Source organism: Cydia strobilella, chromosome 24, assembly GCF_947568885.1.
Source record: "Cydia strobilella chromosome 24, ilCydStro3.1, whole genome shotgun sequence".
In the NCBI taxonomy this organism is placed as follows: domain Eukaryota; kingdom Metazoa; phylum Arthropoda; class Insecta; order Lepidoptera; family Tortricidae; genus Cydia; species Cydia strobilella.
Window position 1 is genome coordinate 2885983 of NC_086064.1, and position 16240 is coordinate 2902222.

At 38.8% G+C, this 16240-nt stretch overlaps 2 protein-coding genes across 5 annotated transcripts in view; both read right to left on the reverse strand.

Moving 5' to 3' along the window:
* The window catches only part of LOC134752115 (insulin-degrading enzyme), a 40796-nt gene extending 24632 nt beyond the window's left edge, over positions 1-16164 (reverse strand). For 3 of the 4 annotated variants that reach the window (XR_010128735.1, XR_010128736.1, XM_063687686.1), the window contains exons 1-11: positions 15742-16164; positions 13720-13899; positions 12322-12410; positions 10770-10855; positions 10377-10498; positions 9219-9388; positions 6322-6444; positions 5408-5610; positions 3730-3815; positions 1559-1673; positions 573-710 (exon numbers count right to left, since the gene is read on the reverse strand). Coding sequence is in view for 2 of the 4 variants with exons in the window: in XM_063687686.1 (XP_063543756.1) it covers positions 573-710; positions 1559-1673; positions 3730-3815; positions 5408-5610; positions 6322-6444; positions 9219-9388; positions 10377-10498; positions 10770-10855; positions 12322-12410; positions 13720-13865 (1278 nt within the window). In the remaining 2 variants the exon portion in view is untranslated. The remainder of the gene's footprint in view (positions 1-572; positions 711-1558; positions 1674-3729; positions 3816-5407; positions 5611-6321; positions 6445-9218; positions 9389-10376; positions 10499-10769; positions 10856-12321; positions 12411-13719; positions 13900-15741) is intronic. The other variant, XM_063687687.1, reaches the window with a different exon arrangement.
* Positions 1-16240, reverse strand: part of LOC134752140 (zinc finger imprinted 3-like) — a 123339-nt gene that overhangs the window by 41663 nt on the left and 65436 nt on the right. The window lies entirely within an intron of this gene.

Consider the following 16240-nt stretch of genomic DNA (forward strand, 5'->3'; position numbering starts at 1 on the left):
GGGCTTAGCACGGTAGCATTTTTATCGCCTGTCACCATGTCTTTCACGTTCTAACAAGTATGTAAGTGCGAAAGTGACAGGCATAGTGACAGGTGATAAAAATGCAACCATGCTGACACCGCTGGGTTTCTGTGCGTCTTTGAGAAGAACCTTTATCGATAACACAGTTAATCAATAGTAAACCTTATTCCCTCGTGACAAGGTTTATTTTCCAAGGTACTTTCGTGTAAAAATCCCAACATAAGAAGTGACCAAAGACCTGGGTTTCTGTGCGTCTTTGAGAAGAACCTTTATCGATAACACAGTTAATCAATAGTAACCCTTATTCCCTGGTGACAAGATTTATTTTCTAAGGTACTTACGTGTAAAAGCCCGACATGACAAGTGACCAAAGACCTGGGTTTCTGTGCGTCTTTGAGAAGAACCTTTATTGATAACACAGCCTCTCGTGCCGGGTTTTTTTTTTCAAAAAATTTTACTCGTACGTGGATCCGCGTTTAGGCACACTAGGACTTAATCAATAGTAAACCTTATACCATCGTGACAAGGTTTTTTTTTTCTAAGGTACTTACGTGTAAAAGCCCGACATGAGAAGTGACCAAAGACCTGGGTTCCTGTGCGTCTTTAAAACGGAACTCCATCGCCATGAGATCTCGTTGCTCCTCCCACACCCAGCGCTGCGGCTTGGTCTCACGGAGCATGGCTATGTACTGAGAAAAGAAAAATACAGGGTGAGAAATACACAGGGAACTGTTTCAAAATAGTTGTTTGTCAGAGTGCAAAGTTGTTGTTTAGCCCTCAAGCTAATACTAATACACGAGCAAACGGACTCCAAAATTGAATTCGAAAAGTGGAATCTTAAGCGTTTAAGGGCGAAGGTTAAACAAACTTTGCTACCGAGTGAAACATAAAAATGTTCACCACACCAACGCGAGGAAACTAACTGTAAAACATTAGAAATCAAAGCCAAATGAACGCTATTAAATATTTATCAGTCAAAGTCATCACTTAAAAGTCAATTGGGATTCAATTGGGAATTACTACATGTTTACACTTACTGCAACTAACCATCGGAATGCGGTTTTTTGTCAAGCGGATTACTGAAGACATTTTCGCCTGGCCCGGGGTCTAACATATTTCAAAACTTAACTAAATGGTTCTGATGGCATATTAAATTTCATTAGGACCCGGGTATGTCCTTAAACTACGTAAGAGAGGTATGGGCACTGTGAATGTCATCTCGCTTTGTGTGGTAGGGCACAGCACAGCGGATTTCCTTCCAGATCTAGAGCAGAGCCCAACTGTGGAAATAAAATACCTCCACCTTACAGAAAACCGCAGCCAAATAACACTAGACCCTACTCATAGTGTTGTGTTCCTGCCGGTGAGTAAGGTTGCCAGAGCTCGAGGGTGCGGAGTGTTAGGGTCGGCAACGCGCATGTAACAGCTCTGGAGTTGCAGGCGTACATAGGCTACGGAGACTGCTTAACATCAGGCGGGCCGTATGCTTGTTTGCCACCGACGTAGTATAAAAAAAGTATTATATGCTAGGACATACCTGGAATACTAAAGCGACGATATCGTCAATATGCTCAACTCCTTCCTCAGTCAAATCCACCTGGACGCCGAAAAAGCCAAACCCTCGAGCGCCGATACGTGTCCCGCCCACCAAACTGTAACAATTCAATCAATCAATCAATCAATCAATCAATGTTTTTATTTGTTAAACATAGGTACATAGGTGTTACAATAATTACTTAGAATCACTATGTCTTACCAGCATTAGGTATACAAATTTGTTTGTGTTGGTAAGTTTAATAATAAACTGCATACATAAATCTTACTCTAAACATTACATTAAATTAAATTATTGTCTCTTTTATATTCGTCAATTGAGTAATACGCTTTGTTTGATAAGAATGCAAACAGACGTTTCTTAAAGAGTCTTATGTTATCTGTATTTAAAATGCTATTTGCAATTTTTAGTTTAGTTTTAGCAAAGATAGATATAACTCCGTAATAGATGGATACAGTCTAAGAAAAAAACGTGCCTCGAAAATCACGAAAATTTGATTCTCGATCAGATGGCGCCACTAGTTTTGGCCTACACTCGTATAGAGGGCGTTGACTGTTTCGTTTGTTATTTATAATTTTAACGCATACCAGTGAAAGAACATGGGTCAAAATCATATAAAAATAATTAATGCAAATAAAAAAATCATTTATCCTGTTTAAATACATTTTATCGTATTTTTATAAATATTTATTTTTAGTTTTAAAGTGTGTCGACAGATGGCAGTGAATTTACTGGAGTTACAAAATTTACTATGACAGTACCGCTCTAGTATAAGTTACTCTATGGTTTTAGTTTATTTATTTCATAATGATAAATTACAATATAAATTATTTTTTCTACTCGTCGAGTATAATCTGTGTATTACAACTTAACATGCAACACTACAACCTTACTCTTTTCAACGTTGGATAGTCTATGGCACTTCCGACTCAATCATAAGAATTTTATCGATACGGTTTAGTCAATTATAAAAATTTTGAAAATAGAACTTCATACATTTCGATAAAATGTTTCTTGTTTAAGGAGACTCGATTCAATGCAAACTAGCCTACTTAAACACGCTGCTGCGTCGCATCTGCTTTGTGATTGGTTGGCCAACAAAAACATTTTATTTTATGTTGTAGTAGAAATAATTGCTTCATAAGTCAGAAACGCGCATGTGACACCCTTCATATAGCAACATCCATACCCTACGAAAACCGCTTAGCGTTGCTTGTTAGTCTCCATAGGCTACGGTGGCCAAAATCGAGAAAAAACTGTCTTAAAACTGAATTTAGCGCGGAGCAGGTACCAGGGCCTCATGAGTTACGAGGAGGTGTCGTTGACCAACCCGCCGGGGGCGCCGGGCCCGGCGGCCGGGGCGCGTACGAGTATGAAGGTATCGCGGGCTGCGGCAGCTCGCGTATCTTAGCTGTATACTTTTGATTTGTTTACTTGTATGATTCTACTAGTTGAAAGTATTATTTTTGTCTCGTAGAAAAAGTATTGTATACAATAGTGATATAATCAAGCTTTTCAATCTCGTACCTTAACTTAAGCAACTCAGCAAGCTTCGTTGCTTAAACACGGTACTCGACTGAAAAGCTCTCTATTATATCACGATTGTATAAAATACTATTTACACTAATCTATATGTATTTATATTATGATCGTCAATTATTTGGCATGCAAACATATATATAATTAGAAAATGTCAACTATGATAATCAAAAACAATACAAATTATGAAAACTAACAATTTATAAATTAAAAAGGTATTGGAAAATTACCGTCAAATTAAAACTAAATACATAATGGAATACATGTCAAACAAAAAAGGTATCTCGTAATGATCGTCATACTAAAACTAAGAGTTATTTAAATTTTAATTCCATGTATTCGTCTACTGAATATAAAGGGTTATTCACACACATTTACAAAATGGCAATACTAAAGTATTAAAAGCCATTTTGTGCAACTCAAATGTACAGTCGAAGGCAAAAATATCGATCCAGACAAATGGCTCAAAAATATGTGAACACGACTTTATTGTCTAAGGTGTAAGAGCGTACACATGTTTTTGAAACTTTCGGAATGTATATATATTTATGCCCTTGACTGTACATTAAATTTGAAAAAAAAAAATACTTCTAAAAATTACAGGTTGTACGTACCTGTTGCACCATCCTCTAGCCTTCAGTTCTGCGAGCAAGCTCCCTGGTCCCTCATGCCCGAGCAAGTGCGACAGGTAGTGGCCTGGCTACGGAAACAGGCAATGAAAACTGATTTATTTGAATTTTTAAAATATTTAGATCAGTACGGTTTCACTCAATATTATTTTTAGTCGCTTTTGGCGACATGTTTCGGATTCTTTGGGAATCCTTCCTCAGGCACGAGTGTTCGCGGCGGTTGTACCCAAAGAATCCGAAACATGTCGCCAAAAGCGACTAAAAATAATAGTGAGTGAAACCGTACTGATCTAAATATTTTGAAATATGTCTCACGATAGTTTAAGTTCGATTATTTGAATTTTTATCAAACTAGAATCTGGTCAGAGCAAAAAAACGTTTCACACTTTTCAAACTAGTCGAGCTTTTCGTAAAAGAAAACCGGACAAGTGCGAGTCGGACTCGCCCTTCGAGGGTTCCGTACAAATTTAATTTTTAGTAATTGTTGTTACAGCGGCAACAGAAATATACATAGTTGTTCAAGCAAATCTTGTCAGTAGAAAACGGCGTAATTAAAATTTTCTATGCGACGATATCCCTTCGTGTCATGATTTATTTATGTTTATATGACAGATAGCAGTTGAATAATAATTATAATGTGGCAACATCATTGCGTTACCCCGATTAGTACGGGGTAGTTGGGAAAATACCTGGCAACACAGTAGGTAGCTAGGTAGTGGGGCACGAAAGCCAGTTGGACTGGCTCGTGAGACTCGTTCACTTGGATCGAGGCAGTCAAAGAGGACACATCGTGAAGGATCAGTCAAGTCAGAATACCTGCAAGTACCTCCATTGGTGTATAAGTAATAATTAGAGTAACCCATAGAAGCGGAATCTTCACATTCGCGCCTACATTTTTTAATTTTGCCGCCTTTTTCTACTGACAAGATTTGCTTGACCGACTATATAATATATAATCTGTGAAAATTTCAACTGTCTAACTATCACGCTTCATGAGATACAGCCTGGTGACAGACAGACGGACAGTGGAGTTTTAGTAATAAATAGGGTCCCGTTTTTACCCTTTGGGTACGGAGCCCTAAAAACACGTTGGATTGGAAGTAAATAAAAATAGGCAACATATGCCAGGAAATCTTATAGGCAAACAAAAATAGTGATAATTTGGACCCGGGTATGTCCTTAAACTGCGTCCGGACCCGGATATGTCCTTAAACTACGTCCAAAAGAGAGGTATGGGCACTGTGAATGACATCTCGCTTTGTGTGGTAGGGCACAGGACAGCGGATGTCATTCCAGATCTAGAGCAGAGCCCAACTGGGGAGGTACCTCCACCTTACAGAAAACCGCAGCCAAATAACACTAGACCCTACTCATAGTGTTGTGTTCCTGCCGGTGAGTAAGGTTGCCAGAGCTCGAGGGAGAGGAGTGTTAGGGTCGGCAACGCGCGTGTAATATCTCCGGTGTTGCAGGCGTCCATAGGCTACGGTCATTGCTTACCATCAGGCGGGCCGTATGCTTGATTGCCACCGACGTGGTATAAAAAAAAAACAAAAACAAAACAGTTTAGTAGTTTTTGAGTTTATCGCGAACATACACACAGACAGACGCGGCGGGGGACTTTGTTTTATAAGGTGTAGTGATCTTATTGGTCTAAAACACTCACCCCGCTCTTATAATGCTTCCTAGTGTCAGGTATAGGGAAGTCGATAGATAACGACCTGAGATCCTTCACGGGCAGACAGTAGGCGCGTTTTCTGCGTAGTTCCGGGGGAAAAGGGTGCTCCGGCCACGACGGGGCTTCCACTGAGGTGTCCGCCACCGCTGAGAATAAGGGTACCACCATAGCTTCGAGCTCGTCTAGAGATTCTGAAAAATAATTAAAATAAACACCCAGGTATCATCAGAGGCACTTAACTTGTTATTTTTAAATTTGACGGATATGTGACGTCATGAGATTATATAATAAAAGGAATGTCAGTTAGCACTCGGCCGAGAGTAGAGAGGGTAGAACTAGAAACCAGTCTCGCTTCGACCCTGCAACCGAACGGACGAGTGCATACCTGTGCATTCGAAACCAATATATAATGTGTTATTCTTGTTCCCCAAATACGCAGGACGTCACAGGATATATAGGTGCTTTGACACTTACGTAAAGTGCGACATGAAATAATATAAATTAAATAAAATGGAACCAAAAAAATTCCATACTAAATTGATGTGACATATGGAAAACAAGGAAATAAAAAGTTAAAAAAGTTTTTTTTTCGAAACCGAAGTCTTGTATTTTTTTATTATTCCCATATATTTTTTAGGTTTCCAATTTATTGTGATAAATTGCTCATTTTCTATCTATTTAACTAGATTTAGTTATAGAATTCAACATGTGTCAACTACCCTATTACCAGTATCCGGAATAATCCGGACGACATCAATATCAGTCTGTCAGTTAGTACAAAAAATTTACAGTTCCGAACAACTGACAGGCCGATATCGTCCGGCGGACTGGTAAGGGGTCCACTTAAGGAAGAAAGGAAGGAAGTAATGATTTTTCAGTAGGCTTTTATCTGAGATGAATACCTTTTCCGATGACAGCTAGCGTCATGATGTTGGCAGAATACCAGGTGTCGTGAAACTTGAGGAGTTCCTTGCGGACATCTATCCCTTTCGCCTTTGGCGTGGTTTCTAGCGTCTCACGGTTACCTGTTCAAATAATAGTAATATCAAAGATAGATATAACACCGTAATATATGGATACAGTCTAAGGAAAAAACGTGCCTCGAAAATTAAGAAAATTTTATTCTCGATCAGATGGCGCCACTAGCTTTGACCTACTGTCGTACAGATGGCGTTGACCGTTTCGTTTGTTATTTAACAATTTTAACGCATATCATGGGTCAAAAACATCATCATAGATGGCAGTGAATTTACTGTGGTTACAAAATTTACTATGACAGTACCACTCTATCCTATTATATCCTCTTTGGTAATATTGAATTATATGTGTGAAGCGCTGGTGGCCTAGCGGTAAGAGAGTGCGACTTGCAATCCGGAGGTCGCGAGTTCAAACCCCGGCTCGTAAGGCCTAGTTTACCCTCTGGGTTGAAAGGTCAGGTCAGTTGCTTTTGTAAAAACTAGTGCCTACGCCAATTCTCGGGATTAGTTGCCAAGCGGACCCTAGGCTCCCATGAGCCGTGGCAAAAATGCCGGAACAACGCGAGGAAGATGATAATTGAAGTAATATATGTGTAATTGCGATATCAATACAAATGACCACCATTTCAGACAGATAAATGACCACCATTTCAGACAGATAAATGACCACCATTTCAACCAGATAAATGACCACCATTTCAGACAGATAAATGACCACCATTTCAGACAGATAAATGACCACCATTTCAACCAGATAAATGACCACCATTTCAGACAGATAAATGACCACCATTTCAACCAGATAAATGACCACCATTTCAGACAGATAAATGACCACCATTTCAGACAGATAAATGACCACCATTTCAACCAGATAAATGACCACCATTTCAGACAGATAAATGACCACCATTTCAGACAGATAAATGACCACCATTTCAACCAAATAAATGACCACCATTTCAGACAGATAAATGACCACCATTTCAGACAGATAAATGACCACTATTTCAGACAGATAAATGACCACCATTTCAGACAGATAAATGAGCACCATTTCAGACAGATAAATGACCACTATTTCAGACAGATAAATGAGCACCATTTCAGACAGATAAATGACCACCATTTCAGACAGATAAATGACCACCATTTCAGACAGATAAATGAGCACCATTTCAGACAGATAAATGACCACCATTTCAGACAGATAAATGAGCACCATTTCAGACAGATAAATGACCACCATTTCAGACAGATAAATGAGCACCATTTCAGACAGATAAATGACCACCATTTCAGCAAAAAGTGTTCAAAGGCAGTCAGTATTTTTTGAACTTACAAGCGACTGAATGCAACTGTTCAAATTTGAACTGAGATGTTTAACTTATTTATGTTTAAACATGAATACTTCCGTTAACATGTGTTCAATGGTATACGGGATTCATTTACATTGGCATAAATATATAAACGTACATATATACGCTTGAACACCATATTTTCACCAATTTTTTTGAACCAATAAAATAAAATATAAAAATTTGTTCAAATTTGAATGGTCCGGTTATGTCATTTCTAAACGTTACCACGATTATTGTACAGTATTTCAAGCTTGACCACTAGGTCTATTATCACTATATAGCAAAGTCGCTTTCCGCTGTCTGTCTGTCCCTATGTATGCTTAGATCTTTAAAACTACGTAACAGATGTTAATGCGGTTTTGCACCTATCCATAGAGTAATTCTTGAGGAAGGTTTAAGTGTATAATTTGTAAAGGTGTTGTGTACACGTTGTGTAACCCGGGGCGGGTCGCTAGTAGTCTAATAAACCAATTTGTCAAAAAGCGCAAAATTCAAAATTATATTGATGTATGTAACTATGTTTGTAAGGGTCAAATATTGGAAGTTAAATTTGACCCACTTCCCGGTTTCCGATGAGGCTGAAAATTTGCATACATATGTAAGTCGGGTGACAATGCAATATTATGGTACCATCGAGCTGATCTGATGATGGAGACAGGAGGTGGCCATAGGAACTCTGTGATAAAACAACGAAACCTAATTGTGTTTGGGGTTTTTAGAATTGTCTCGACGAGTATTAGTTGCCTGTGGAAAAAAAGTACAGTCAGCAATAAAAGCTTGTACCAAAAATATTTTTTTTGCCAAAAACTTATCTATATTAGTCATCTTAGTCTTGAAGGGTAGTTTAATATGAAATTATTCCTCTAGATTTCATTACTGGAATTTAGTATTTTTTTTTTATAATCTTGTATTTTTTATGTTCAAAAGATGATAATTATTCAATAGAATACAGAGGTCAAAAATACAATAAGCATGTTACATAATAAGCATAATTACACGACGTAACTATTAGTCAAACCCGTTCGTTATCGCTTCCGGTGCAAAAGTGCCCATAATGCTATGGACAGCCTCTGCACCAGAAATGATTCGGAGCGGGGGTCCTCTCCCTTTTGCCCAAGTCGACGGCCTATGTCACGCACAAATTATTTCGCGTCAGCACCCCAGCAGCCCGCTGTTTCCACCGCAAATGGGACGAAAATATACCCAGAGCCCAATGGAACATACTTTTCCGGACACGCTATACATCAAAAATCATCTATGTGTGAACGGCACGTCTGTACACGCGTCATGCGTCATAGTGTGAGTAAGTTGCTTAAAAACAGTACTGAGCGGCCGGCAAACGGCCGTCAATCTGGTGTCGCGGGGCGAGGTCATTCGAGTCGGGGCGGGGCGGGGCGTGGTCGTTCCGTATGATAATACTATTACTTATTCTGTGCTTCTGGCACCGCCTAGTCATCTTACCAGTGCCAAACTTGTGGTACGGATGTTTTTTATCCGCCGTGCTCTTGTTGAGCTGGTCGAGCCGCCACGTGTCTGAAGAAGTGTTCTTCTCGTGCTCGGAGTTGACCGCGCTCAGCTCGCGACCCGTGGCGGACTCCGTGAACAGAGGCGCGATGAAGAATTGGGCGAAACTGTCAATGTCAAATCAAAGTTGATAGATGTTTATGAAGGTTTAAGGCTTTTTGAGGGTTATAAATGGATGAATCAACTTTTAGAACACTTTATTTTTTGTCCCTAGCTCCCTAGCAAGAAAAACCGGCCGTACGAGTCGGACTCGCGCACGAAGGGTTCCGTACCATTACGCAAAAAAACTGCAAAAAAAATCACGTTTGCTGTATGGGAGCTATATTTATTTTATTCTGTTTTTAGTATTTGTTGTCATAGCGGCAACAGAAATACATCATCTGTGAAAATCTTTACTGTCTAGCTATCACGGTTGATGAGATACAGCCTGGTGAAAGACGGACAGACAGACAGCGGAGTCTTAGTAATAGGGTCCCGTTTTTACCCTTTGGGTACGGAACCCTAAAAATCGATTCTTCAAAAACTATATGGATATTTTTTTGGTTTTTTGTTTACACAGGCATTATTAGATAACGTAATCAGTGTTCTAAAAGTTGATTCAATGCATGTTCACAGTTGAAAAGACAGCAAAAAATTTGAAAAAAGTTAAGGTATGAACTAAAGATAACATTTTGGTACATACACGATTTCTTTCCTAATTCAAAAGTATGTATGTTGCAGTATTGAATGTGAACAGAGTTGAATCAAAATCAAATCAAAATCAAAATTTATTTATTTGTAAACATAGGTTAAATATAGTTCTTATACAATAATTTATGTTTCACTATGTTTTGCCATTTGGCATACAAACATAAACAAGAAGAGATGGAGCATGCACTAATTATAACAGATGTCAAACGAAAGTAATAAATTGAACAAATGTATTTGTGGCTGTTCAAGTTTGAACGGGCTGTAAACTCGTGTATACAGGCTGTTCAAGCTTGAACGGGCTGTAAACTCGTGTATACAGGCTGTTCAAGCTTGAACGGGCTGTATACTCGTGTATACAGGCTGTTCAAGCTTGAACGGGCTGTATACTCGTGTGTATTCGCTTACATGTCAAGAGATTTCCCCAAATGGTCCGGCAGCACGTCGAAGTAGTACGTCGTGTGGTCGGACGAGGTAGACGCGTTCGAGGAGCCACCGTGCTCGGAGAGGAACTTGTTATATTCGTTTTCCTGCAACATGATACAAATGCGTTAAAAATTTCGTGTTCAGGCTTGAACAAGGCTGTTCAACGTTGAACAAGTGTGTTCGAAGCTGCACAGGTATGTTAAACATAGGGAAAATATTATTTAAAAAAATACATGTCAATGTCATCCATTTTTCCAAATGGTTTATCACTATTTTAGTGCTAATCGTATTGATAATTGGATACCTATTACAAATTATTTTATATCGAAATAATACTAGTTTTGGAAATAAGTAGGAAAAAATAATATTTCTCACCTCTGGATATTTTTCTGTTCCCAAAAACAGCATGTGCTCGCAAAAATGAGCCAAGCCTGGCAATTCCTCCGGATCGCTCAAATAACCTGAAAATTGAACAACCAATGAATCATTGTCAATGAATAAGTAACGCCATCTTCAAATTTAAAGTTTTATATAAGTTATTGCTTAGCTGGCAAAGGCAATCTCTTATTACGAAAAACATATGTAACTGTATACCTCGCCATAAATAGTATGAAAATCCTAAATTTAAAATGACAATTATAATTATTATTATTATAGCCTCTTTGTTTCCATACTCTTTTCCGTTATTTAGTTTTTTTTTTTTTTTTTTTTTATTTGGTTAAAATATGTTTTTATGCTGTTGTTGTTTCTGTTATTTTTTCTTCTTTCTTGGGGTATGGATCCCGTTTTGGTAAAGGCCTCCTCCCATTTCTTCCATAAATATCTATGTTTGGCATTGTACATCCAGTCTTTCCCGGCAACCTCTACTATGTCATCGGTCCACCGTTTGACAGGTCTTCCAGTTTTCCTCTTCGCTGGTAATGGTCCTTTCCATTTTGTTGTTAATGTTGTCCATCTGTTATCTGTACACCTTGAGATGTGTCCTGCCCATTGCCACTTGAGCTTTAGAGCTTGTGTGAGCGCATCCTTTACGTTTGTTTTGCTTCTTATAGTTTCGTTTCTAATTTTATGCATTTTGTTAATTCTCAGTATGCTTCTTTCCATAGCTCGTTGTGTAGTATTTATTTTTTGTTTGATTTTGTTAATATAAGTCCACGTTTGGCATCCATATAGTAAACTGGGCAAAAGGCATGTGTCCATTACTATCCTTTTTATTATAATTAATTATAATTAATTTTGTACATACATATAATCACGCCTATTTCCCGGAGGGGTGGGCAGAGACCGCGGATTTCCACTTGCTACGATCCTGACATACCTCTTTCGCTTCCTTCACTTTCATAACATTCGTCATACACGCTCGTCGGTTTAGGGTGCTCTTGACCTGGCCTTTCTTCAGGATTTCCCCGATCTGATCAGTGAAAGTCCGCCGAGGTCTGCCCCTTCCAACTCCCGTTTCTACCTAAGCAGAAACGTCTGCGAACGGTGCTGTTAAGCTTAGAAATAAATGAAAAGTGGAAAAATTTGTGCCATTTTCAACCAAAAGTGTACTTATTGTCGCTTGTATTGCGTGTAAGGCGCTATTTCCATATAGCTTCAATTAGAAATCAACCTTATCGACACGCGACAATGTGGTACCTTTTGGTTGAAAACGTCACATTTACTTGAACCAACGAACACTGGATACTGGCTAAAGCCTCCCTTGTGGCTCATATATGGTGGAAATATTCGCTGCAGTGGGTACGGTCTTGGTTACTCAGATGGTAGAGCACTGTACTAGTATCCAGCGGTCGTGGGTTCAAGTCCCACCCAAGACAGTGAATTTTCGACCGTTCTCTAAATGGCGAGACCAATCTATAGGGTCTAAACGCCCCTATTGAGATGTGACTGCGATTGCAAAGATAACAACGATGTTTGGATAACTAACCGACATTGACGTCGAGGGCGGCGGCAGACTTATCGGTGGTGGGGTCACTCACCAGGAGGACTTTCAATCGGTTCGAGAGCTCCAGGCCTCTGGAACAACACAACACAATACAGTATACGATTTTGGTTAATAAAAAAACCGGCCAAGTGCGAGTCGGACTCGCGTTCCAAGGGTTCCGTACATTACACAATTTTAACAATGTATTTTTTATGTGAAATTTCTTTAAAAAACCCTTAGGGGTCGGATCAAAAACTAAGTAATTAAGTCCGACTCACGCTTGACTACACATTTCTAATAGGTTTTCCGGTGATGAAAAAAAAAAATACACTAAAGATCTATTTTGTGTATTTTTTTTTTTTGACCCAGTAGGTTCGGAAATAAAGGGGGGGAATGGTAATTTTGTGCCTATTTTCTTGAATACTCTAAACTATTTATCTTAAAATTATAAAAAAATATATTTGAGATTCTCACAATAAGCTCTTTCATTTGATATGTAACACGATATAGTTTGACAAACTTTATTATTTAATTTTCTCATTTACCCCCAAAAGTGGCCCCCGTATTTAAAATTAATATGTTTACGTTACATGTCCATCTTTGAGTCACAAACTTACATATGTGTTCCAAATTTCAACTTAATTGGTTCAGTAGTTTCGGAGAAAATAGGCTGTGACAGACGGACAGACAGACAGACAGACAGACGCACGAGTGATCCTATAAGGGTTCCGTTTTTACCTTTTGAGGTACGGAACCCATTAAAGGGCTACTAGTTTTAAAGGATAAAAGACGGCTTTCTGAGCTAGTGAGGGGAAAATCATTTTTTTTTAAATAGTTTTTTGATTTGTTATTTGTTCTCGCCCTTAGAGTAGGTCAAAGGCGCCTAGCCTTTCAAAGATAGCATACACCAGAGAATTTGGGACGGGTAACGCCGTGGCCGGGTGGTCTAGTGGTCAGGACGTTAGCCGCGTAAGCTAAAAACGCTGGTTCGATTCCCGCCACGGGTGGACTTGGTCATTTTTTTCTTTAAGATAAGATAAGATTCCTTTATTGTCAGAACGGTGTAGATTTAGATCACAAGAATCATTTAGATTTTTATCATATATCACATCATATGTACTATGTATCATATGTAAAATTCAAAAGGTAATCACGGTATATATCACGGTCAATATAAGTCTAGTGAAACTAACCGTGAATCATTCAAAACTGTTAATCTTTTTATTTGTATGAAACTGCTTTATTTAGCAATAATTAGGTTTTATTTTAATTGCTGAATGCACGCTGAATGTATGAAATGTAACTGAAAGCATATTTAGAAGAGACTACTAAAACAATACATAGTACGACGGAATATATACAATAAAAACTAACTAACTAACTAAATAGTAAAAACGTTACCTGTACTCTCTTTTATCCTCTTGCGATTTTATTATATCATCATAACGCTTCGTGACCGCGGGACCCAGCGTGCCGGGACTACCTGGACTCCCAGGGCTCCCGTGCCGACCCGGGGGCTGCCGCGGTGCGCACTGTGCTGACGTCATGTTAGAGTGCTTGCGGCGCGACACGAAGCCGTAGCTGTAACGAGCGGATAGTTTGAACATAGATACATTGATGTGTAAAATCTAAGACAATTTCGTGTTTCGAATTTGAGAGGTAAACGAGATGGCGCTGTACAGCTCCATACATTTTGCGTCAACTGATGGTCAAAAGTTGACGTTTGAAAATTCTGTGACCACAAACATATGGCGCAGTACAGCGCCATCTATTGCGTATGTCAAACTAAGGGTCACGTTTATTTCTTAGACTTTACCTCTCTATTACAATCAATTCTCTTTGGTTTGAGCAAGGCTGTGTAACGGTTGAACAAGGGTATTTAAAACTGGACTAGCAACGTTGGATCGTTTTCCCCGCGACACGTAGCTGTAGCTGTAAAGAGCATGCAGGTTATGGCGTGTTCAAGCTTGTACAACGTTGTTCAAGTTTGAACAAGTGTATTCAAGTTTGAACAAGTGTGTTCAAGTTTGAACAAGTGTGTTCAAAGTTAAACATGTGTCTAAAGTTAAAACAGGATGTTCAACCACGTCATGTTGGATGCAAACGCCGCGACATGTAGCCATACGGCTTGGCCACGAGTGCCACGACATTGTGCGACTGGCGGCGGCAACCATTGGTTGGAGCAAGATCAGCAAGACACAGCGATCGGACCTTTCGTTCCCACCTATGGGTGCCGCCGCCGCCGCCGCCAGTCGTGCAAAGTCGTGACCGTGCCGTTAGGAGTAGAGCGAGCCGTACATTGCGTGTTCAAGATTGACAGACGAGTTTATACTGAAATCCAAATGATATACTCGATCCATTCAAATATATCCAAATACATGCCCATCTTATAGTTAAAGTGAGATGGGATAAAACGAACAGTTTATTTTTAAAAAAGTTTTTTATAAAAGAAAAAAAAGGGAAAATGAAGAAATGTTAAAAATTGTGACCTGTAATACCTTATTACCAATAAATTATGTCTATGATGATTAGGTACATAAAGTGTTCTTGCCCTGATGTTTATTTTACCCCTTCACACCTTCACTACACCTTATCGGGCAGGTCGCTAATAGATCAATAAAAATATGGACAAAAATTACATGTAAAAAGTAAGTTGGTGCAAAGTGAGAAACATCCATGCATGTGCGTATAGTACAAGGCTACAGTTTATAAAACTATACAGTCATCCGACGAAGCCGTCTAGACAGGGTCTGCATACATTCCCCATTGTTAGTAGCTCGGTACACATCAGTCATAGGTCCACTGTATACTTTTTACACTGTGACAAGCCTACCGATCCCTGAAGACCACTGGTGGTCCCTGGAAGCCAAACTATTTAATAATTAATGTATTTGTAAGCATTATAATTTCAAAACATTATATTAGCACAAGAACAAAATTGAATTTATTGATCAATTTACCTTTTGGTAAGATATATTTTTTTAATAAAGTAATAACTGATACTGGTGACGTAGTAGAAAAAGTGTGTAAAGATGCAGATGAATCAAAAATATACATATTTTATGCGCATATTTGATGTACTATAACATGTTTCTTTTCTATCTGCCTTTGGAGTTGCTAATTGCATACTTTTCTGGTGCAATCAATAAACTAAAATGTGGAAAAGACTTACAAGATAGTGCTATAATTATATGATTTGAACAATGACTCAGTCACAAGCATGTAGGCGGCCAGATGTCACAATACAGGGAATGTTTCAATATTGAATAAAACCCATCATAGTATGATGATCATACTTATTATTTCCCTACGAGGGGCGCTAATGTGACTAAGTTGGAGTGCAGTTCGAGGACATATCAATAAGTTAATGACGCTACATTACTGTTATTTTGTTTAGTCAAGGACAAACCAAGAAAAACTTACCTAAATCTAGAATAGGGAAAAACTTCGCTAACTAAGTAATACAACAGCACACAAGCAACGCAGGTGTTTAGAGTGTGTTTTTAGTGAGAACTATGTGCTATATGTGGTTAATAAAGAACAATTTTACTGATAAAAGCGTAAATTTTGATGTAAACCAAGACTAGTTAGAATGGACGAAACATAACCTATTGCAGCTGGCCCGATATGCCACGGTAGGTGAGAAGTTGTGGTAACCCACAAACAGTATTCTTCTCGATGCCAGTTTGAACAATTTAACTTAAAAAATATAATTATTAGAATTAATTTCGTGGCCAGATCACGATGACAATGGAAGTATCGACTGACGTAACGGAGGTAACTGACAGTGACGTTTCGTTTAGTTTTCTTGGCTGTCATATTTTGCATAGGCAAAGGGATCTCCATTCTGCCAAGAATAAAACCGGCCATAAACATACTGTCAGGTTCTATAGGTATATCCTTTTTCCTAAGCTCCCTCCAC